The sequence below is a fragment of the Corvus kubaryi genome, unplaced genomic scaffold, assembly GCF_017639235.1.
Source record: "Corvus kubaryi isolate FWS band 111438036 unplaced genomic scaffold, C.kubaryi_AGA036_p1.0 64927, whole genome shotgun sequence".
In the NCBI taxonomy this organism is placed as follows: Eukaryota; Metazoa; Chordata; class Aves; order Passeriformes; family Corvidae; genus Corvus; species Corvus kubaryi.
Window position 1 is genome coordinate 61,316 of NW_024581616.1, and position 22,523 is coordinate 83,838.

The following is a 22,523-nucleotide window of genomic DNA, read 5'->3' on the forward strand; positions in this document are numbered from 1 at the left end:
CACCAAGCCCCGAGCTCTCCCAGAGAGTTTGGCCACCCAAAACCTTCCTTGCCACCTCCTGAATCCAAGTCACCAAGAGACAGCAAACGCCGAGTGCAAAACCAGGGTCTTTTATTAGAAATCTCCTCGTATAAAAATGATCATGCTCTACACAGTCATCGAATAATTCATAAACATCCAGGCACTGAACTTTGTTTTTTTGTGTGTTTTTGTTTTTTGACTGGTCAGTACATAAAGCAGACATATTTCAATCCAAATGGTCATCACATACATTAAGGAACCACCTATAGAAATCAGCACTTTGAACACAGTCTAGGTTTTATTTTATTTTATTTTGCTGTCTGGTTTGTGGTTTTTTTAATGTAAATTTTAAGTATTTTTATTTCTTTTTCCTTTTTGCAACATATAGAATTTGGTAGGATATGGGGTAGAGAGTGAAGAGGGACGGAGGAAGACAGGAACAGAAGAAAACGGAGGATTAAAAAAATTAAAAAGAGAAAACAGAAGGTTCTGCACAACCACAAACAATCTCACAAATTCCAGAAAAGGGAAAATGTTGGGGCTCTTATTTTTTTTTTTCTTTGCCAAAATACAGGAAAAAAAAACCCCAAAGACTTGCTGAAGTCCGTCCCCTCTTGCCCGTGCTCCGTCCCCGCGCTCCGCTGTCCCTCTGTGGGAGCCATGCATCGCCACCGTGGGCGCTGGAAGAGTTTTACTGTTTCTTTATGGATTTTTTGCTGCTGTTGATGGCGTTTTTCCCCCGGGAGATCTGCCCAGTAGCCCCTGCAGGAGCGCATCCCCCGGCTGCCACCTCCCTGTCCTGTGCCGCTGTCCCTGCGAGGAGCTCGGCTCCCTCCCGGTCCCTCTGCTCCTGGAGCTAAATGGCGTGGTTGCTGTAGCTGACGTAGGTCTGCTTGGTGGCCAGTGCTGGAAGGAGACACAGAGCTCACGTGGATCATCAGCAGAGGCCACCTTCCCCCCCTGGCTCCTGTCCCACCCCCCTGACCTGCCCAGGAGGTGCCAGCAGGGATGTGACGGGGTTTGCTCGTGGATCTGGACAGCGCTGGCACATGGGATCCCTCCCTGAGCTGTGGCAGAGGGGCTGAGCCCCACAGCAGCTGTGGGGGCTCTCTAAGGATGGTTCATCCCAAAGAGAGCCCCCAGGACATGCCATGAGACCCCGGGATGGGAATGGGGTCTCAGCCTCCCACCCACTTCCCTCAGCAACCTCCCACAGACAGGCCCACGGGTGCTGCCCTTTCCCAAAGCTCAGCTTGTCCCAGCCAGCCCTCCCAGAGCACGATTTGGGGTCCCAGCTGGGCGTCCCACACCCCTGGCCACCTCTCCACGGCAGCTGGGAGCGGACCAGCAGGGCACAAAACTAACCAGCCTGCCTGCCCCCTCATCCAGGGGGTGCCACAGGGACACAACCCTGCTGCCATCCCCCAGCTTCCCCAGCCCTCCGACACACCAGGAGAGGAGGCAGCGATGGCTCCAAAGCCACCACACGTCCCAGAGTGGCACTGGGGGGGCACAGCCAAAGCCACAGAGCCATGAACCCTCCGACTCCCTGCAGAGCTGTGCCGCTGCCCTCGGTGGGGACAATGCTCTGCTGAGACCCCCACGAGGTCCCCAGGCACCACAGGGTCAGCAGGCACAGGGACACCCTTCGGCCAAGGGCACAGGCAAGTGCTGGCACAGATGGCACAGCTTGGGACACCCTGAGCAGCACAAACGTGTCCCCACGGAGCCCTTGCTGCAGGTTTCCAACTGGTGTTCCCAGATAACAATTAGATAGAGCAGAAGGAATTGGAGCTGACAGAGCTATTTGTTAGCTGCGATGTTTTCGTAGCTGATCTGCCCGTATCAAAGCCCTGTGAATTATTTATTCTGTTGTTTATTTAAGGATACGTGACCCGGCAGTGACAGAGTGAAAAATGTCCCCTCGGTGCTGCACTGACGTTCCCCTGCGCCTCCCGCCCCCGGCGCTGCTGCTGTGCCCGTTCCCTGCCTAGGCACAACGGGAGCTGCCAGCCCTGCTCACTCCGAGCTCCCCCAGCCCCGTGGGACACTCTGGAGTCAGGGATGTGCAGATGGAGCTCAGCTCTCCCCGTTTCCGGCATTTACGATCCTCAGAGGACCCCACTGCGAGCTCCTGCGGGAGCCACCTCACCTTGCGTTTCCAGGTTTTCGCAGAGCTCCGACTTGGCCTCTCCGTTGGGGCGGAACCCTCCCTTCTGAGAGAACTTGTTGGACATGGTGGCTGCTGTCACCACCGCCTTGAGGCTCCGCTTGCGCTTGGGGACGTTCTGCTCCGGGTGGAAGAGGATGATGTACACCTTGGGCATGTAGAGCATGCCCAGGGACACCGAGGCACTCAGACTCACCGAGATGGTGAGCGTCGTGGTCTGGATGTACATCTGCAAGACACAAGGCCACCAGCTGAGATCCCCCCAAGCCGCTGCGGGATCCAGAAGGGAAAGGAGGAAACAGGGAAAGGAGGGGAAGCTGGGGTTAAGTGAATGGAGTGGGGAGGCAGGGCTGGAATGTCGGCAGTGCTGGGTGTTAAACGTGAGGTTTGACGCTCCACCAGCCTCAGGGTGGGAGCTGCAAGGCTGGTGCTGGGCACAGCAAGGACACCCAATCCCAGGGCACACCCCACTCCCCTTCTCCCTTCAACAGGTAATTCCCATTCCCCATCTGACTCCTGGGCTCTTGTCATGTAAGTCACATATTACACACCGACGCTGCCTTTTTGCAGTCAAAACTAATTTCACGCTCACTGTCCAGGACTAACAGTGACAGATGTTTTGCAAAATGAAAGCCCATTAATCTGACTGTAGAATAATCCATTTTCCTATGGAGAGCAGTTGGCAGGCTCTTCTCAAGCCAGGGCATCTGAAGCAGGTGGCAACTGCAGGCAGGGACCCCCTCCCTCTGTGTGTCCCACCTCTCAGGGAGGCCGGGAGGGCAAGTCCCTGCGCCGTGGGCATCCCTGCTCTGCCAGCATCTGGTTCCTTCCTCTGCAGCATCCCCTTCTTCAGCAGGCTGTCCATGTGCTGGGGCTCTGGGGCTGGGCAGGGAGGGGGCTCTGGGTCTCCAGGTGCCTTTGCACACTCCTGCTTTGCAGGTCACTGACAAGGCTTTGCAAGGAGCCTTAAAGCATTTCCTGAACTTCACCGGTGACTCAATGTCCAGCAATTCCCCTGCAGGTGTTTCACAGGTGGGATTTAACGCCCTGTGAGGAGGCAGGACCCTGAGGAGCCGGGGAAGCTCGGGGTCCCCACGTCCCCGGAGGCTTCACCTGAGGGTTTCTGAAGTGAAAAGGCGATGCAGGGCACACGCTGAGGCAGAGGCTCTGCACGGCTCCCTGGGAGGCAGCTCATCCTAAGAGTGAGAGCTGGTGGGACACAGCTGCTCCAGGACCCCCCCAGGACCCGCAGGTCCCACCTGTGATCCTGCAAAGCCAACCAGCACCTGGCCCAGAGCGCTCCGACTCAGCCCCGAAGGGAAAATGCCACCGAGCTTGCTCTGAGTCAACTGAAAAACTTTGGTTTGTCCCCAGAATAAAACCTCCTGCTGTCACACGCACCAGTTTGTTTGTTCCACCTTCTCTCTCTAAGCAGTTTTTGGAAATAAAAATGTCATTTCATCAAGCGAAGTCAAAACACATCTCTGTGCCAGAATATGTGTGCTTTTTTATTTCTTCCTTTTTTCTTTTTTGCCACTCCAACTCTCCAGCCTCTACCACGGCTGTCCTGGACCGGCCAGGAATGAAGGAAACATTGGGACCCCAACTCCAGGCACCCCCCAAGCCCTGCCTGGGAACCAGCACAACTGTGCCCAGCACAGAGTGACCCCGGCGGGGCACGGCTGAGCTCAGCACCCCTCATCTCCCTGGCTCCCTGCCCTCCCAAGGAGCCTCACTTGCCAAGCCAGCCATTTCCATATTTTGTGCCTCGGCAGTGGCTCCCCCTCCCCGTGCCTTGGGGCTCGGAGGCGTTTCAGCAAGGAGGGAGGGAGCAGCTGAGCTGAGCTGAGCTGAGCTGAGCTGAGCTGAGCTGAGCTGAGCTCAGACGTCTCTGTGCACGCTCCCCCCTCACTCCTGGGCTGGTTCTCCCAGTGCTGCCAGGGACTCCCTTGTGCTGAGACCCTGCTGCCACCAGCCCCAGCTCCCCACCCCACTCTCTACCTCCTGCAGCACTTTTGGGGTCTCACAGGGCCGCTGTGGCGACCTTCCCCCCGATGCTGCGTTTGCCAGGAACCGTTCCCCTGCCCACTCCAGCCTCCGCAGCCGTGTCTGGCTGCAGCAAACCCCTCGCCAGCTCAGACAGGAATATTTTAAGCCTGGAGCCTCCACACAGGCGTGCAGAGTCTGCTCAGTTAACCTTTTGCCACTGCAAAGAATGACCATTTCTCACAGTTTCACTTCCTACTCTCTTAATTGGCTTCCAGCCCAGCACCCCACTTGGCCCCTCCACTAACGACACTGGAGCTTCCTCTGGAGCCCCGGGAGGTGTGAGCTGTGTTTATTGAGGAACTTCCAGCTCCCGCTGCCTCGTGGGCTGGATCAAAGAGCACAGCCAGACCTGGCTCAGGGCAATGACGCTGAGGGACAGCAGTAACCCAAAATGACCCCACGCAGGCCCCCAAAGCCAGCGCTGGGCTCAGCCTTGCCCAGGGCTGGGTGAGCCCATCCTGCCCAGGGAGCAGCTCAGGCTTGAGGCACAGCCCAGGCTTGTGCCTGCCCCACAGCAAATCTCGGCATTAATTGGAAGCTGCCCCCACTCTAAATCCACTCCTGGCTCCGCTACAAGGGGTTTTTGCATCATGGTGGGTGCTGGGAAAGGGCAAACCTGCTCAGCCCTCCTCCAGCTCACCGAACACCACTGGACAGTCCCTGTCACTCCTTCCCTCTCCCTCTTTTCCTTGGCTGAAAGCGAATGTGATAAACAGGGAAGCAGACAATGACTCCACTGTTACGATGCTGCCTTATCAGCGCAGGAAATTGTCTCTTTCTTTAGATCCTCTGGTTTTGCTATTTCTGTAATCCGCCGGGATCGGCAGGGATAAGAGGTTCTTTCCAGAAAAGGCTTGGGGGACTTGTTACAATAATATGCCACCTCCATGTAAAGTTCTGGGCACGAGGCAAAGCAAATTAAAGTAAAACCAGGGATCATCATCCAACTCCTCCAGACCACGAGGCAGCCTTGGCTGCGGCCCTGCAGCCCCAGGTGGGGTCGGGGCAGAGGTGCCAGGGGTCCAGGGGTGTGGGTCTGCCCCGTGGCATCCTTGGGACTCCAGCCATGGGAGAACAGCCCAGACAATGCTCCTGGATTTTCTTTTCCCAAGTGTGCAGATGCTCCACGGAGCCCAACGGGCCCTCAGTCCCAGCAGCGATGGGGTGAAGGTGATGGGATCCCCTCCCCACAGTGAGCTGGGGGTGCCCCACCAGGCACCACGTGGGTGATGCCAGTGCCAGTGCCCCTAGTTGTCCCCCCAAGGACACGCTCAGAGACAGACCCTCTCTGCCAGGACTCCTTTTTGACCTTTTCTACCCCAGGACTACAAACCAGGAGCTAAAGCAGCAGCACGGCGGCCCCGAGCACCCGTTCCCTTCAGCCTCCTCTGAGTGCATCCATCACCCCTTGGACACAGCCTGGGGACACTCAGAGTCCACTCGCATGGCCCAGGGACACTCAAAGCCCATTCCCACACCGGCCCAGCAGAACTCCAAGCTGCAATCCCAAAGCCCCACCACGGTTGGCTCAGCAGGCTTGAGGCAGGGCCGGGCTGTGAGACAGAGCTCCGTGTCCGAGGGGAGTTTGGAACATCACTTTTTCCGCCTCTAATCAGCTTGTTAGCAGCCTAATAACAGAGCAGGCCTGTGCATCACAACCCCCAACGAGAGGCACAGCCTATTGTGGAGCTGCTGCCTGACAGGCAGCGTTCAGCAGCCTTAAATTATCCCGTGACAAGCTGCAGTGAAGAGGTGAGCAACCTTGCGCATAATCTACAATCATTATCATTTCCATCTTTATTACCCACAGTATGCCAAGCACATTAAGGAGGCTTTCAGGGAGCTTTTGTTTTGCAATAATTTCTTAAAAAATCTGCTTTCTTGTTAGTATCTCCCCTGCCATCTCATCAAAATGGAAATGCTGCAAAAGGCTCCATTTATTTCCTTTAATTCTCCTTCACACTTGCAGCCAGCGAAGGCCTGGTGGGACTTTTTGGCTGGGCCAAGGTCAGAGGTGGCTGGGTGGACTCGGCCTCCTCGAGGGATGGATGCTCTGACAAGAGACTCTCCAGGACACAACAAACTCAGGTGTCCACAGCAAAAGCTCCCTCAGCAAACCTTTGCAACAGGTGTGTCCTAAAGCCACGGTGTCAGCAGCGTGGGGACACACCCGCGGGGTCCAGAGAGGGATCCGGGCCCTGGGACACCCCGGGGATTTCCAAGGAACAGCAGCTCCAAGGTTCGTTCATCAGAGCAGCGCTGGGCTGGCAGGCGGGAGCTGTTTGCGTTTGACAGAAACGTGATGATTCCTGTTTTGGCTGGCAGGCAGAGGGATTTGGGTCTCATTCATGAGATTTTTATTCTTTGTTCTTAATCCCTCGCACTTGAGCACAGAGCCTCATCCAGGCTGGCCTTGGTCCCATGGGAACTCTGCACTGGGAACAGGAGCCGGCTGGGCAGCACTGGGTCCCTTTCTGTGTAGAAATTGTGCTCATGACACCGGGGACCTGCCCTGGGGGTTCACCCTCCCTCAACCCCCCCAGCAGCAGCCTGTGCTGCTCACTGCCCCCATCTGCGAGGGGCAGCAGGGCCAACAGAGCACGAGAAACTTCCCACCCCAGTTCCCAAGCTGGCCAGGCTGCAGGGAAGGACTCCTCTTGCTCAAGACACCACAGCCTCTGCCAGCTCTGCACGCCGGACACCAGCCAGGCCTCTCCCCTCCTCCCTTACCTTTTCCGCCGACTGCGACGTCCCAAAAAATATCGGGATGAAGGCTAACCACACAATGCAAGTCGTGTACATGGTGAACCCGATGGGTTTGGCTTCGTTAAAGGTCTCCGGGACCCCGCGGGTCTTAATGGCGTACACAGTGCAGGTGACCATGAGGAGCATGCTGTACCCAAGCAAACAGATGAGGGACAGGTCCGAAATGTCACATTTGAGGATGCCCCTGGCAAAGTGGGGGTTTGTAGTCCGCTGGTCCTCGTAGTCAATGACAGAGTGGGACGGGTCCACGATGAACCAGATGCAGACGCCGATGAGCTGCAGCGAGATGAGGCTGAAGGTGATGACCAGCTGCGACGCGGGGCTGATGAAGCGCGGAGCGCTCACCGACTTCTTGCCCTGCTCGAAGATGCGGTAGATACGGTTGGTCTTGGTGAGCAGCGCGGCGTAGCTGATGCTCATGCCCAGCCCCAGGAAGATGCGCCGCAGGGAGCAGGTGCTCAGGTCGGGCTCGGCGATCATCAGGAAGGTGGTGGCGTAGCAGAGGAAGATGCCCGTGAGCAGGACGTAGCTGAGCTCCCGCCCCGACGCCTTGACGATGGGCGTGTCGTTGTAGCGCACGAAGGTGATCACCACGAACAGGGTAGCGATGATGCCCACGATGGCGATGAACACGGGCACCACAGCCCAGGGCGAGCTCCACTCCAGCTTGATGATGGGGATGGGCGTGCAGCTGGTGTGGTTCTCGTTGGGCCGCTCGTTGAAGTGGCAGCGCTTGCAGTGGAACTCGTCCAGCTGGTACTGGTAGCCGTCGCAGCGCTCGCAGTGCCAGCAGCAGGGGATGCCCTTCACCAGCTTCTTCCTCTCGCCTGGCTTGCAGGGCAGGCTGCAGATGGAGCTGGGCTGCTGGCTCCCGCCCCCCGGCCACAGCATATTCTCCACCTGCGGGGGAGACAGCACCAGCCCTGCTGAGGGCACACTGGGCACCTGCCGGGCACGCCTGGGCACAGGGGATGCCCTGCCCTGCCCGGATCTGGACCCTCAACCCATCAGCACATCCCACAAAGGGTCCCAGCCCAACCTGGCATGGGGGCAAGGAGGTGGTGAAGCTCTCCATTGGCCTTTTGGGAAGATTCAACACCAGGAACCCAAAATGAAGCCCCTCCTTCCCTGAGGAAACCCCATCTGCTGCGGTCTGGCTCCTCTTTCCTGTCCCATACCCGGATCCCTGGGGTGTGGTCACACGTGCCGAAGCACAAGTGTGTACCTGGGGACACCTTCCCCTCTGCCCCCACCACCTTTGGCTGCCTGGCTTTGCAGCCAGGGGCTCCCAGACTCTACGTGGTGAAAAGAGAAATCTGCAGGACCTTCCCCTTGGATCACAGCGTTACCTTGAGGTGCAGGTGGTCTGTCCACTGCCCGATGACTTTGTACTCAGGGGTGGAGTTCCTGATCTGGTACTGGTAGATGTCGTAACGCCCCGGAGCATCTCCGTTCTCATTGAATGTCACAGGAGTCCCAGCAATGCCTGCGGGAAAGGGGGAGCTCGGCACCCACAGCACCCACAGCACCCCCACCCTGCTGATGGGGTCCAAGGGGGCTCTGGTTTGATGCTCCCCCCTCGCTGCTTCTTTTAAGAAAGGGGGGAAAGGAGCTTTAAAAGTTAAATCAAGTGAACTCTGCGATAAACACTAATGAAAGGAAGGAAGAGAAGAATCAAGCAAGAGGGGGGAAATAAATAAAAGAGGCACTGTGGAGGAGATCAGAGGGTGGAGATAAATAGAAATAATAAGGGGGCCAGACAGAAAATGTTTATTAAGGAGACAGAGCAGAGGAAAAGATGTGCTTCCAGAGGAGATCTGAGACAGACAAGGGCAGAGCAGCAGGAGGCAGTGGGACCTCTGCCAGCTGGGAGGGAGGAGCTGGCAGGGGGAGAGCCTGGGCAGGGCAGCAGGTGAGGGCAGGATGGCAGGGTGAGGGCAGGGCAGCAGGTGAGGGCAGGGCAGCAGGTGAGGGCAGGGTGAGGGCAGGGTGAGGGCAGGGCAGCAGGTGAAGGCAGGGCAGCAGGTGAGGGCAGGCTGAGGGCAGCATTGCTGCCGGATTACGTTCCAAAGGCTCCCAGGAGATGTGGAAGCTCAGACCTTCCTCACCTGCTGATCTGCTGCCCTCTCTCCATGCTGCACTTGCAGCGCAGCAGCTGCCAAATTGTACCACAAATAAACCATGGGTGCTGCTCCGTGACCCACACTGGGGACAACCAGAGCAATGGGGGACAACCAGAGACGCCCAGGGCCGCTCCTGCCAGCGCCGCGGGGGGATGGCACACCTGAGAAGTTGACATTGCGGATGTACTTGAGCAGCTCCACGCCGTCCACCGGGTCCATGCGGGGGCACAGCCCCACCTTGCCGGGGCACAGGTTCTTGTGCATGTTGTGCAGGGCGTGTCCCATGGCGTAGACGGCGTCGATGACAAACTGCACCTTCCCCTCCTGCTCGTACGAGGAGTCCTGGCCGATCCGCTCCCGGTCTGCGGGGACAGGGGAAGGGGGCTCCATCTCCTGTGCCCCAGCCATAACCCCCAGGATGCGTCTGCTGCACCCAAATCCTCGCAAACGAGCTCACCCTGGACTGGAGCAGCTGGAAATTCCAACCTCATTCCCAAACCTGCACACCCAGGGCACATGCAGTCAAGGAACATTCCCTGGGGAATACCCAAGCAAACTCCCTGTCACATGGTTCTGAAAATGTGGGTGCTGGCACCCTGCTGTGCTTCCAAGAGCCCTCGGGATGTCATGTCCCAGCGCCATGGGACATCCCGAACTCCCAGGTCCCCCGGCAGGACACGGACTGGGCTGTGACCAACGTCCCACCCTCACCCCTGTGTGCTGCAGCCCTCCTTCATCTCCCAGGAGTTTCCACCAGCTCAGGCTCTACCAGTGGCATCAAGGACCACCCAGGCAGCATCCATCACTGGCTGCCTATCCCCCATCTCCCTCCCAAAGCCTCCTGTCACCCCGCTCCCCTCATCGCCTCCTGCCACCCTCCTGCCTCGCTGACCCCACAGCCTCCCCGGCTGGCAGGATCCTGCAAGGATCTGGCAATTACCAGTGACAGCTGCCTTCCCCCCATCATAACCTCATCTTAATGGGATCAGAAACATGTTAATGACTTAGCAGAAGACACCGATTAACGCAGCACACTGTTAATTACAGCTAAGAGAGCATCTCCCAAGGGGCACTACTGCTACGGAGAGCCCTGGCCTCTGCCCCTCCATCCCCAGGGCATGGCCGGGCATCCTGCCAGGCCACCAACAGGAAGGAGGATTTGTCAGGGAGCCGAGGGCACCACCTCCCTCCTCTGGAGAGGCAGCACATCCTAGAAAGCCACGCCAGGGTGCCCAAAACTAACTCCGGCTCCACCACGCAGGGACGCGCCCTGATGTGAGATGGGATTCACAGGGACAGCAGGAGACCAAGCACCAGCACCAGGTGCTGATCCCTTCCTTCCCTGCTGTGGGAGAGTGAGATGAAGCCCCAGTGAGAGGGGATGGCCCCATGAGCCACGCTGGAGGTCCCTGTGCCGGCACCTGTGCCACTGACATGACACTAAAGCGAACTGATAACAAACTGACCGACAGGAAAAGATGATATCGGGGAGGTGAATTCATAGCCCATCCTTCAAAGTTATAAAAACGCTTTTGGAATGTGGAGATTATTCATGCAAAGCCCAGCAGGTGATCCCTCCTTCCACATTATTGACAGGAGCCATTAATCTTCTCCCTCAACTTCAGGCCCTTCCCCATATTCATGTCCGAAGGCGCAGACAGGCCACTCTGTCTTGTCAAGATAATTACCCATTAAAAGAGGAGCTGTAATAGACTGTCCAGGGGAGCTGAGCCCATGGGGATGTCACAGCCCTGCCACCATCCACAGCACTGTCCTGCCCAGGGGACACACGGGACCCAGGGCTGGTCCCTCACGGCTCCTCAGCTTCCCAGCAGCCACCTCAATCCTGCACGCATCCCAAAATCCAACCCGCCGCAATGGCACAGGCTGTGGGGGCTGGATTTTCATCCCTGTGCCAAGGCTGAGCAGCGCAGATAAGGAGACATCCCTGGGGGCTGTCCCTCTGTCTGTCAGCACCTTGCCCCAGGCCCCAGCTGCTTTTTTCCAGACGGGAATTAGGCCGGTGCACAGAGGGGCAATGTGGAGCAGACAGCTGAGGCTTGTTCCCAACCTGGAGACAATAAATCTCTGCCAAGCTCCAATAGATGAGGGCCAGGGAAGGGAGGTGACCTGCTGATTATAATAGCAGGGTCGTGCATCGTTCTACAGGGCTGGTAATTAATTTTCAAGAGCGTGACGAGGCTCAGCGGCCCCCTCGGAGGAGGGACGCAGCTCTTCCCCAGCGGCGGGTGAGACGGGATCAGCATCAATTCCCAGCATACCACCAGGCCCGGCTTCTGGCAGGAGTTAATCAAAATCTCTCTCAGCACATCTGCGGGGAGCTGGGGATGGAGAATCTCCAAATCTTATGGGTGCTGGTGGCAGCACCCAGCACCTCTGGCCATGTTTTTGGGCTGGGTGAGCCCATATGGGAGCAGAGACAGTCCCTTCACATGGGATGCTCGTGGCAAACAGCTGGTGGGTGCTAGGGCTGCTCCCAGGGGTAACACAAGCAGCTGCCACCAGGAGTTCCATCAGCTCCGCCCTCGCCTTCTTCCCAGCCCTCCCATCCAGGAACGGGAGTCAGGAGCTGTCCGGGTCAGGGTGGGATCCTTCGCTTTGGTTTTTGGGGTGGAATAAACAAGCCAAGCCGGCATTTCTTGGGCATGTTGGGTTCTACCCAAACCTGAGGAAAACAGCCCCAAGCTGGGCATTTGCATCAGCCCTGCAAGGCAGGAGCTCGTGGATCTGCAGGGGCAGGTGATTTGCTTCACCAGGTGTTAGTTCCCTGCTCTATCTGCCAAGCAATCACTCGGGAGATGGTTTATTTGCTGCCAAATTCCGATGATTTAAAGACAGCTCCTCAGACATTTGCCACGTCGTAGCTTCAGCTGCTTCCACTGACACCTCGGCCCTGAAATATCACCTGTTTAAAAGCTACATCATGGTGGAGATGAGGAGATCAGTGCTCACAGGACCTGCTCATGCATCTCCTGGTGTCGAGGGCTCTGTGAGGCTCTCGGGAAGGATGAGGAGCTCTTGGCTACCCAAGGCCATGGCCATGGGCCAGTTTCCTGGTGTGTCCTTGCTACTTGCCCAGCTCACACCCACCCAGATCACCAGCTGAACCTTTGGGGAATGCCTGCAAGGTCGAGGATGTGGAAGCACCATCCCGCTCATCCTCAGTGGCGAAAGCAGGGGAAAAACAAAACCTTCACCATCCAACTTCCCAGGCACAGCCAGGTCCCTCTGCCTGACGGCACACGATGGCTTCAAAAGACATCCCTCCCAAGGGGATGAAGGGACGCGCCAATGTCCCCAAGTCCTGCCACGTCGCAGCCCGCGAGCCACGGTGCCCTTATCTGTCTTCAGCCGGTGCCAGGCAGGCAGTAAATCTCTCCCATCTCTCAGTAAACATGTCACCTCCCCGAGCCTCCAACCATCACCTGACAGCAGCGCTGTCAGCAAGACAGATCCCTGGCTGCCTTGTTTACTGCACTCGTCCCTAAAGCCTCTTTTGGCTGGAAATGACTCAAAATGCACAGTGGGGCTTGAGGAAGGAGTCGGGAGCCAGGAATTGAGCTCTGACAGGATTCCCACCAGGCAAAAACCCCACGCTCACAACCAGAACCACACCCCACCATGAGCTCCCACCCTCCCACAGCAGCCCCCCAGCTCTTACTGGTGCATTTCTTGATGCTGCTGCCCTTCCTGAGTGCGTGCCGGCTCAGCTTGCAGTGGAAATTCTCCTCCCAGAACTCAGCAAACCAGATGTTCCGGCGGTTGTTGTCCAGGGTCCTGCTGGAGAAGTAGCGGTCGAAACCTGCCCGGGCAGAAAGTGGATGGAGGGGATAAATCAGATGCATCACACATTCCCAAACTCCCCAGGCAGAGGGGAAGGGAGGTCTGGGAGCGATGGGGACACATCAGTGTGGTGGGATTGGGTCCAAAGTGCCACTTGGGCAGAGCTGCGAGTGGAAAATCCACTCAGGGAAGATCCTCTGCAAAACAGAGACTTCCTGGGACTTTGAGGGCAACAGGAAATGCCTCTCCAGGTACAGTGGTGACAAAGGGAGAGTAGGGAAAACATGGCATGGGGAAAATAAGGAGGTGACTGGTGGGCAAATCAGGAAACCCTTCAAAACCCTTCCAACCCAAACCATTCTGTGGTTCCACGATGGTTTCACAGCCAAAACCTGCAGTTAAGGAGGGAGAGCTGAGGGGACCCACGAAGCACAGCCCATACCTCTGACTGAGACCCGCTTGGGCAAGATGGTGACAGAGCCCTCGGCCACCTCCTCCAGGTGCAGGACAGGAGCAATTTTGGAGCCCCAGCTGTCCGAGCCCATCCAGATGAAGTGCCCTGTCTGGTTCGCTCTCTTGGCTGCCTCCAGCACCCTTCTGTGGAGAGAAGCAGCAAGAGCTGAGCCACCAACTCCGTGTCTGGCCCAGGGAAGTGGGGATGCTGGCACAGTGCCGGTGGCATCTCCTGCTCCAGGCACAAGTTTGGGACCAGGCACAGCCTGGTGTATATGGACACACAAAATCCAGAGGTGCCACCCAGCTCCTGCACCCTCTGTCCTCCCAGCCCAGGCACCCAGGCTGCTTCTCCCACTTCATTTGCATATTTGCTGACTGGTAATTGAATTTCCCCTTAATTACCCAACATTAAGAAAGGAAAAAAGAATCAGGTTATGCCGCAGCAGGCAGGGAAAGCAGCAGCGTGGAGAGCACGTGCTCCCAGCATGGCCAGCCCCAGCAGAGGAGCAGCCAGTGCTGCCAGCGCCCAGCATGGAGCTAAACTGGGCTCTGCTGGGCTCAACTGGGCAGCTGAGCAGCGGCGGGGAGCGGAGATGCCATCGGTCCTGCTGAGCATCCCTCGTGGTGCCAGACACTGACACGCCTGCGCGCTCCTCCAGCGCCAGCCAGGTCAGAAACTCAGTGGGAGGATGGGAACAGAGCATTCCCGGATCTGACCCTCCGGGCTCTGTCTCCCAGGGCTCAGTGTCCCCTCGGGGGCTCCTGTGGGTCCCCAGCCATGTGGAAGCGGGGCCCAGGGCAGCTCCGTCTCCCCGTGCCGAGCGGAGGCAGGTTGTGACTCACCCCCCGCGTCGGAGCTGATCATTTCAAGTCCAGATGGTGTTTGAAACGCGTAATAAGGGAAAAAAACCCATAGAAATCCAGCAGAGAGTGCAGACGAGATGGGAAGAGGCAGGCGTGCAGTGGGAGCCGTGCAGGCTGCTCCATGCTCATCCTGGGCTGCCCTGGGCTCCGGGCACGTCCCTCGCTAGGACAGTCACAGCCCGGGTCCCACTCTGTGATGAGCAGCACCTCCAGCTGCCCCTGGTCCCTGTGTGGGGCAGGATCTCCCCAGGGCAACCCCAGGACCTTCTGTGGAATCAGTGATTTAAATCCACCCTGAGCCATGCAAGAATTCCAGCTACAACCTTCCCAGTCCGTCCTTCCCATCTTCCAGGCTCCACAATCCAGGCTGGCACAAGGGTGGGGATCATGGAGAGCTAAAGCCAGATGCTGCAGAGCCCCACTGCCCAGAGCTGCAATCCCATTTGGATGGGTAAATGTTTCCAGAGCCCTGATAACGAGACCTGCCATTTATCCTGCAAGGCAAATCCCTTTTCCCTCTCACCCCCGCCTGATGTCAGCTCCACAGACATTTCTATTAAGGAAGGAAAAAAGAAACTGGGAGACTTTGCACATCTGATGTAAACTGATTTAAACTTGCAGTTTACCCACATTTACATAATGTTTGCTGATTAATAAATTAGACACTTAGGAAATCAGGGGTAGCTCCATGTGAATCATTCTGCTCCATAAACAACAGAGCCGCAGCCACTGCTTTGCCTGCAGAGCAGCTCATCACCCTCAAGTGTGGCCACGTCCCCAGCCCTGCTGGGCACAGAGTGCTGGGGAGGTCCCCAAAAGGTCCCTGAAATGTCCCCTAGATCTGTTCCTCTGCCACGCTGAGGCTGGGGTTGCACAGCAGAGCAGAAGCAGCACCTGGGTCCTGCCTTGGCCAGCTCTGAGCAGCACCTGCGTGGTGTGAAGCAGCAGGTCGTGATATCCAGGGCTTCCGAAACCAATGGAAAGTGAGTTTTCCCTCTGTTGAGCTCTGTGTGGCTGTGGTTGGGTGGCAGCCACTTGCCAGGTGGCCACTCTGAGTGGGTCCCCACTGCAGACATTCCCTGCCACACCACACAGTGCATCCTCTCCCCACTGCAGACACATCCCGGTGCATCCCAGTGCATCCCAGTGCATCCCTGCCCAGACCTCCCTCCCAGCCAGGCCAGCCCCTCCACACCTGATATCATCCTCGTTGGCGAAGATGATGACGGCGCGGGCATGGGAGGTCTCCAGGAGGCGGCGGATGATCTTGTCAAACTCGCCCGGCTTGGGCTCCCTCGGGATCTTCACGGACTGGGCCACGCAGACCCCGCCTGCGGCAGAGAGAGCCCTGGCACTGAGACACCCCCTGAGTCCCTGTCCTCCCGGGATGGCCCCTCTCCCAGGGCTCCTCAGCCCAACAGGCAAAGGGGGTCTCTCCAGTGCTCCCACTGAGGGGCTGAGCACTTCACCACCTCCTCAGCCCAGACCCCCTGGCCACCACCCAACCCCCTGGGACACTTCCCCCAGCCCTCCCCTTACACCTCCTCTCCCCCTGCTCAGCCCTTCTGCACCACCTTCCTCCCACCCTGCATCTCCACAGCTCCTCTCTGCCTCCCGCCCACTCCTCTGGTACCTCTCACCTTCAGCCACCACCACATCACACTCTGAGCATCCCCAGGACAGACACAGGGTCCCGTCCCAACAGCTCAGTGAGGATTTTTCCAGCCAGTTCCAAGCACCAGCCCCTCCCCAGCCCATGATTTGCAAAGGGTTCTCCACATGGAATGGTCAAACTCTGGCAAAACCATCCCATGGGAAGAGCAGACAAGCCCTTCACCCCCGAGCAGCCAGGCCCTGCAGAGGGTTTATTCCCATCCCTATGGCACTGGCCAAGTTCCAGCCCAGCTTTCCAGGGAGCCGTTGCAAAAGCAGGTAATTAAAATTAAAAGAGACAATTGGAAGAGCGATTGGAAGAGCCCCCACTCTTCACTGCTGGGCTCGAACCTCCAGCTCCGCAAAGGCAGAGCCCTCCTGCTCCTGCATTTCTGCAGATGCCAATAAAGAGAGAGATGGGAGAGAAAATTAAACATTGCGGGACCTTCTGGATGTAATTGATGGTCTCAATTTGCATAGTAAATGACACGGCTGATGCCTCCTGCCACTAACAGATCGCAGCTTAAGCAAAGGTCGCCATAATTACCACCCGGGGCTGGGGGAGATTCCCAGAGCACGGCCCTGGAGAGGAGCAGGACAGGACAGGGTGGGGACAGGCTCCAGGAGGCTTTGCTCCCTATGTGGGGCTGAGGGAAAACTGGGGAAATTTGGCCCCTTGCAGCCAAAAAGCAAGAGAAGGGCGATGTGCTGGGTGCTGAGCAGGCAGGGAAGGCTGCAGGGATGGGGGCACAGCATCCCCACCCCGTACCCACTGGTCGGGGCCTTCCAGGGGTTTTTTGGGGTTTGTTTTCCTGTGGTAAGAAATTGGGCCAATTTGCTGTTTGTTTCCCATATGGGGAGCCAGATGGACGGAGAGGAGGGATTTGGATAAACAGACAGATCAGCCAGGCGAGGAGGGCAGCAGCAGGCAGCGCCGGCAGGACAGGAATGTCCCAGCCTGGAGACACTCACCCTGGTCACCACCGAGCCCCCGGCCAGGCCAGGGTGTCACAGCACACTGCCAGGGGCCACCGTGCAGCTTAATTACAGTTTCCATGGCAATCAATGGCGAAAATCCAACCAAAGCAGCAGTTTGCAAACACTGCGAGCCTTCCAAAAGCCCTGGCACGGCCAGGCGGGAGCGGGCACACGTGAGTGGCAGCTGGGGGCTGGCACGGGCATGCACGTGAGTGCCACCGGGCACTCGTGCTAGGGAACATCTTCCTGCAGAAGAAGATGAGTCCATAAATAAACAAGAAAAGTGGTTAAATCGATGGCAATTCAGAAATGACCATGATGTGATTGGGCTGCTCCGTTAAATCAAACTAACGAGGAACGCGGCTCCTCCAGGTGACAGCCTGCAGGGCCGGGGAGCCCCTCGCTCCCACAGCAGATGCTAACAACGTTTTTGTCTTCTTAATTAATGAAAACTTAATCATGAACAGCAAGAAGTCCAGGGGGTCAGGGGGCAGTGGCAGAGCTGTGTGGTTTGGGGAGCTCTGTCTCTCAGCACCTGCATTATTCACACCCCCAGCACCGCAGGCAAAGGGGATTTGCCAAGTGATGCTCCCACCATCTTCGCACAAAAATCCATTTAGTCCAAGCACTCCTCTAAAGCCAGAAATCAAAGTGAGGAGGTGGCGGCAATGGAGGGGAGGCAACCACTCTCTGTGCTCCTGTAGGATGGCACAGCACTGCTCCCTGCCTTGGGACACAGTGTGACTCTGGGAGAAGGCAGCAGGTGAGACATGGGGACCCCTCTCCTCCCCAGCTTTGGGAAAGGACCAAAGAGGGGCAGGAATTACAGGGATGGGGAGAACATCCCACCGGCAGTCCGAGGATGCTCAGAGGAGATCCCGCGCATTTCGTCGCTGGTGGCACAGGACACAGAGCACCCGCGGCAAGAAACAGCCTGGAAAACCCAACCTGAGCCCGCTTCCAAACCTCCCCTTCCAACGCTGCCTGCGCCATCCTCAGACACGCAGCCCTGTCCCTCCCATCCCGGTGGGATCTCGCCTCCCCCGGCATCGCCAGGGCGCCAGGGACTCTCCTGATGCCGCTGGGGGTAACCCTGTTGTCAAACACGGGGCAGGCTTTAATCTCCACCATTAAGGCTCGACGGGAGCGCAGCCGCTCTGGCTTCCCCTCTTGATTGCCGGTGTTTAATCAGCTCGGGGTTCAGGGGGTTCTGCCAGGGCTCCCGCAGAGCTGGCGCCTGCCGAGCTTGGAGCAAGCAGGGACCCGGCTCAGCCGTGCTGGGAACAGTGATGTGGATGTTTCCCCCACCCCGGGCACCCCGAGGAGGGATCAGGCTCTGCACAGCCCGGCAGCGATGGCATTCCGTGAGCAGCTGCCTACTCCCAGCTCCCGTCCTAACTCCAGCCTTCCCATGAGATCCCCAAGCCCAGAGCCGTAACTGGGATGGTGGCCTGCTCCCCTGCCCCGGGACTCGTTATTTGTGTCACTTCAAAGCCTCCAGGAAGCAACTGATTACAGGAGAAGCCATTAGGGACAGAGATCTGCGGCCTCTCCTGAGTGTGGTGAGACCGAAACGCTGCGGTCAAAACTCCTGCCTCAAGATTTGGGAGTGGCTTTTTGGGGGTCGACCTCCTGGTGCAGCCACCGCGAGTAATGAACCCGGCTGGAACCCGAAAGAGACAGCCAGGGATGTCACACGGGGATGAGCAAACACATCACAAGTATACATCAGGCTCTTAGCTAAAAATATGGAGAGCTCAGTGAAGGATGAAACAATAGAGGGGGTGGGAACGGCAGCAAAATTGATCCAGGTACATGACTGAGGAGTCCTGCGCTGGGCTGGGAATGTTCCCCTGTTCACAGACCCAGCGCTGCACATTCCAACCCTCGGCACAACGCGTGGCACACGCCGGCTCCCTCACACCCACGTCCATCCCAGGCCTCATCTCCACGAGCTTGGAGACAGCAGAGACCTCAACAACGCAGAGCCAGAGGCTCCTGGGTGGGTCTGTCCAACCACCAAAATGATGCCACGGGTCAGGGGCGTGGGGAGATGCTCGACAGAGGGGCTGGAGGTGGGGACACCAGGGACACCTCGATGCTGGCCCTGCTGCGCACCTTGGCGCGCAGTGGAAATCCAGCTGACAGCCACTGCCAGTGCAGGGTGCCCTGGGGGAGTGGGATGGGTTTGGGGAGCAGAATGCACTTAAAACCCTTAAAAATGGCTGAAGAAAACACATCCTTTGCAGACTGAACATCTCTGCAATGCTAAAACCCAAAAAGCAGCACTCAAGTGAACAAGAACTCTCCAGCCACCAGTGCAGCCACCAGCAACCTCCAGAGGCCAACAGCATCATCACCAGAGTGACTGCAAATATGGATAAAGATATAAAGATAAATGAATAAAGATGTAACAGCCACCCAGGTCAGCCTGTCGTGGCAGCCCAGGGCCAGCCCCAGCTGCAAGAATAACCCATCTCCAGGGCGAGTTTCCTCCCCACATCGCTGTCAGAGGTCGCTTTGTGCCTCAAGCAGAACCGTTTTCCACTGCGCCGCGAAGCTTCAACGTGAGGCTCTGCTAAAAATTGAAACTGAAGGTCAAGTTGATAATGCATCAGAAAGCAAACAGCTTGAGTGCGAGCTGCTAACGACAGCAATGAGCATTATTGCCTGATGGAAATAAAACCCGACTCTGAAGGCTCGGGCTCGGCATGAGAAATGAAGCAGAGCGCTGTGGGGAGAGCGGGAGCTGCTCACCCTGAGCCGGGTGGGTGAGGAACCCCCAGGGCAGAGCCAGCGTGGGGGGCTGGGGACGGGGCTGGGGCTGTGCCTGGCAGTTCCCCCACCATAAACACCCCCACGGGGAATCTCCACCACTTGACCAACAGCCAGCCAGCCCCTGGCACAGGCCAGATCCTCACTCAGCTGACAGCCCCGACAGGCTGGAGGCCCCTGGAAGCAGCGACAAATCGCAGGATCCTTTAGGCTGCTGGAGAAATGCAACTGAGAGCCAGAAATATCCCACAGAGGGCACAGATCCTTCACCCCTTCCCGATGGATCTGTGCTGGTGAAAAGGTGTTTGGTGCCAGCAGAGCCCTTTGCACAGGGGAAGACAGAGAGGTGAAGTGGGCTGAGCCTGGCTCTTCCTCCAGCACGGCATTGCCACCACAGCTGGCAGGGCTGGGGAGGTTCAAATACATAAAACAAAGGGAAAAAAAAGAAAAAGCGTGGGTTTGGTCCAGCCTCACCATTATTCACGGCTGTGGCTCTACTTCCATGGGCAGAGCAGCGTGGCTGACACCCCACGCTCGCTCCCAAGGGAGATGCTCCAGGGAGCAGCTCAGAACCCAGCCGGGGCCCCACGCTCAGGCTGGCACAGGCAGCTCCCACAAATCCCCGTGGTCCTGCAGCGCGTCAGGGCCGCAGCATCACCTCTGGCACCACACGGGCTGCCCTCACACCGCAGGCACCGTGGAAATCTGCTTTTTGATAACTAAATTATCACTAATGCACATAATCGCCAGGTTATGTGGATACCCAAATTACAGGACTGCCGCAGCCCCGGATTAACACGCGGCCGCTTTGGCTCCGTGTGTGCTCCTTTACTCTGCAATTACGCTGTCAGATCATTAACATCTGGTTAGAGGAGCTCATGGGAACCACAGGTATCTCAAAGGAGAAGAGCTCGTGCCGCAGCAGGGCCTCCAGTCACAACCACCGCTCCTTATTGGTGCTCTGTGGAGGAGCAGCGTGGATTTGAATCGTGCCTGTGCATCCCCCCGGCCACCCCGCAGATCCCCCGGGGGGCTGCACCTACGGAAGGGGCAGCAGAGCATCCCCCAGCCCCTCCCCAAGTGTGCCAGGCGCTGTTACACACGCCCAGCACAGCCCCTTTGCACCTGCAGCTCCACACATCCCCTGCAGCCACCGCTCGGGAGCATCCCCAGGCATCGCTCCTTGTGAAGCCACAGCCCCGTGAAAAATATTCCGCTTTTCAAGTGAAAATCCTGAAGAGCAGCTCCCAAGTTGGATCCCCAGATGAGTTTCTCTGCATACTAAAAGCACAGCCAGCTCCGGTGCCAGGGCACGCGCGAGAGAGGCGGAATTAACGCTGCTCCTATTTATAGGGCTTTGATTAGGAGCTCGTCACCTCGAAGTTTTTATTCCCTTTATCCATTTATAAGGCCATAACGCAGTTTGACTGGCTCCAGATAGGCCGGTGTCCCACCGACTCTGCCAGAACCTAATGTGCCATTCAGACACACTTAAGCCTGTAATAAGCAGCAGCCTGCGCCCTGCAGGGGTTTAACTGCCTCAAAAAACACCCTTTACCTCCTATCTCACCCTGAGCAGTGGGGCCGAGGTGATGCCAGAGCCACGAGGGACCCCAGTGCTGTGCCAGCCTCTGCCTGGGGTCTGGGGGCAGCTCCGAGTTGGTGGTAGCAGCACCCACAGCAGCGATTCCTGGGGCTCCTCGCCCATCCCAGGGTTGATGTTCAGATCCCCACAAGCTCCTGCGCTGCTCCCGAGGCTGCTAATCCCCCCTGAGCATCCCAGAGCTCCCGTCAGCAAAACGCTTTCTGCCTCCAGACAAATCCTCCCAAAGAGTTTTGCTGAGCACGGACTTTCTGCCTGTCCAAAGCCCATAGACAAATTAAAGCACCTGCCCTGGGGGATAATTCCGCTAAAATTGGGTGAAGCTCGTGGTGGTGCCAACTTGATTTTCTGTTAAAACCTGGGAGTATTTGTAGAAGTCTTGTCTTCTGGAAGGCGCCCAGCACCGTGGCTCAGGCACAGGGGGAGGGGGTGAGACCAGCTCGGCAGAGCTGGGGAACAGGGAATAGGATCTCAAGATGCTTCCCAAAAGCAGCCTGCCCTGCAGAGTGGAGGCAGCCCAGGATTTCTGGTCCCAAGCCTTGCTGGAAAACTTGGCTGCTTGTTTGGGCAGCCCCGAAACCCACATTGCTCCAGGGTCATGCCCCAAACCGCACCATCCATCACCTCCTCCACATCCCAGCTCAGCTCAAGGAGTCCAACCAGACACATTCCTCCAACTCATCCTTTTGTCCTCCTGTCACAGCTGCTCCCATCCTGGGAGAAATCCACTCACCATCCTCCCTGGACTTTTGGATGAAGGCCTCCACCCCGCTTTCACCGTAGCTGCCCTCGGAGGCCAAGGTGGAGACGTAATTCCACTTGAGGGCTTTGACAATGTCCACCATGGCCTGGGCCTGGTAAGTGTCCGAGGGGACGACGCGGGAGAAGAAGTCGTAGCGGCTGTTGTCGCTCAGGTCCGGCGCCGTGGAGGCGTAGCTGATCTGGGGGATCTGGGGTGGAGGAGGGAAAGGCACAGCGTCAGGGCAGGGAGGTGGTTGATGATCTCCACCCCACGGCCGTGCCCACGCTCCCAAAGCGCTGCTCTGGGCCAGAGGGAGGTGGGAATTGAGGATGAGCATGGGGCAGGTGGAGCGTGTGCCACCATCGGGTGCTGCAGGGGACATCGGGGCTTGGGGACCACCTGCAGCTCAGGGACACCCAGCAGGACCCCAGAAGGGTTTTCTGAGCATCCAGTGTGGGAGAGACCACAGAAGAAGCTGTAATTCTGCCCTGACTGGCACTGCCAGGGTCTCCCTTTGGC

The 22,523-nt window shown here is 57.7% G+C and overlaps 1 protein-coding gene across 1 annotated transcript; it reads right to left on the reverse strand.

Annotated features, from left to right (window-relative positions):
• Positions 1 to 89: 89 nt before the first annotated feature.
• On the reverse strand, positions 90 to 22,240 carry LOC121672751 (metabotropic glutamate receptor 4). The gene is made up of 9 exons (XM_042045550.1): positions 21,996 to 22,240; positions 15,449 to 15,584; positions 13,376 to 13,530; positions 12,812 to 12,952; positions 9,291 to 9,491; positions 8,356 to 8,492; positions 6,971 to 7,906; positions 2,174 to 2,420; positions 90 to 927 (listed from the first exon to the last, which is right to left on the reverse strand). The coding sequence occupies exons 1-9, from the start codon at positions 22,105 to 22,107 to the stop codon at positions 878 to 880; spliced, it is 2,115 nt and encodes a 704-aa protein (XP_041901484.1). The 5' UTR covers positions 22,108 to 22,240; the 3' UTR covers positions 90 to 877.
• Positions 22,241 to 22,523: the final 283 nt, after the last annotated feature.

Excerpts from the sequence above, each read along its gene's own strand:
- LOC121672751 (XM_042045550.1), bottom strand. The coding sequence starts at position 22,107 with ATGGTGGACATTGTCAAAGCCCTCAAGTGGAATTACGTCTCCACCTTG. Across the intron at positions 15,585-21,995 it reads CCAAAAGTCCAGGGAGGATG|GCGGGGTCTGCGTGGCCCAG; the intron begins GTGAGTGGATTT and ends TCTCTGCCGCAG. Across the intron at positions 928-2,173 it reads CGAAAACCTGGAAACGCAAG|CACTGGCCACCAAGCAGACC; the intron begins GTGAGGTGGCTC and ends GTCTCCTTCCAG.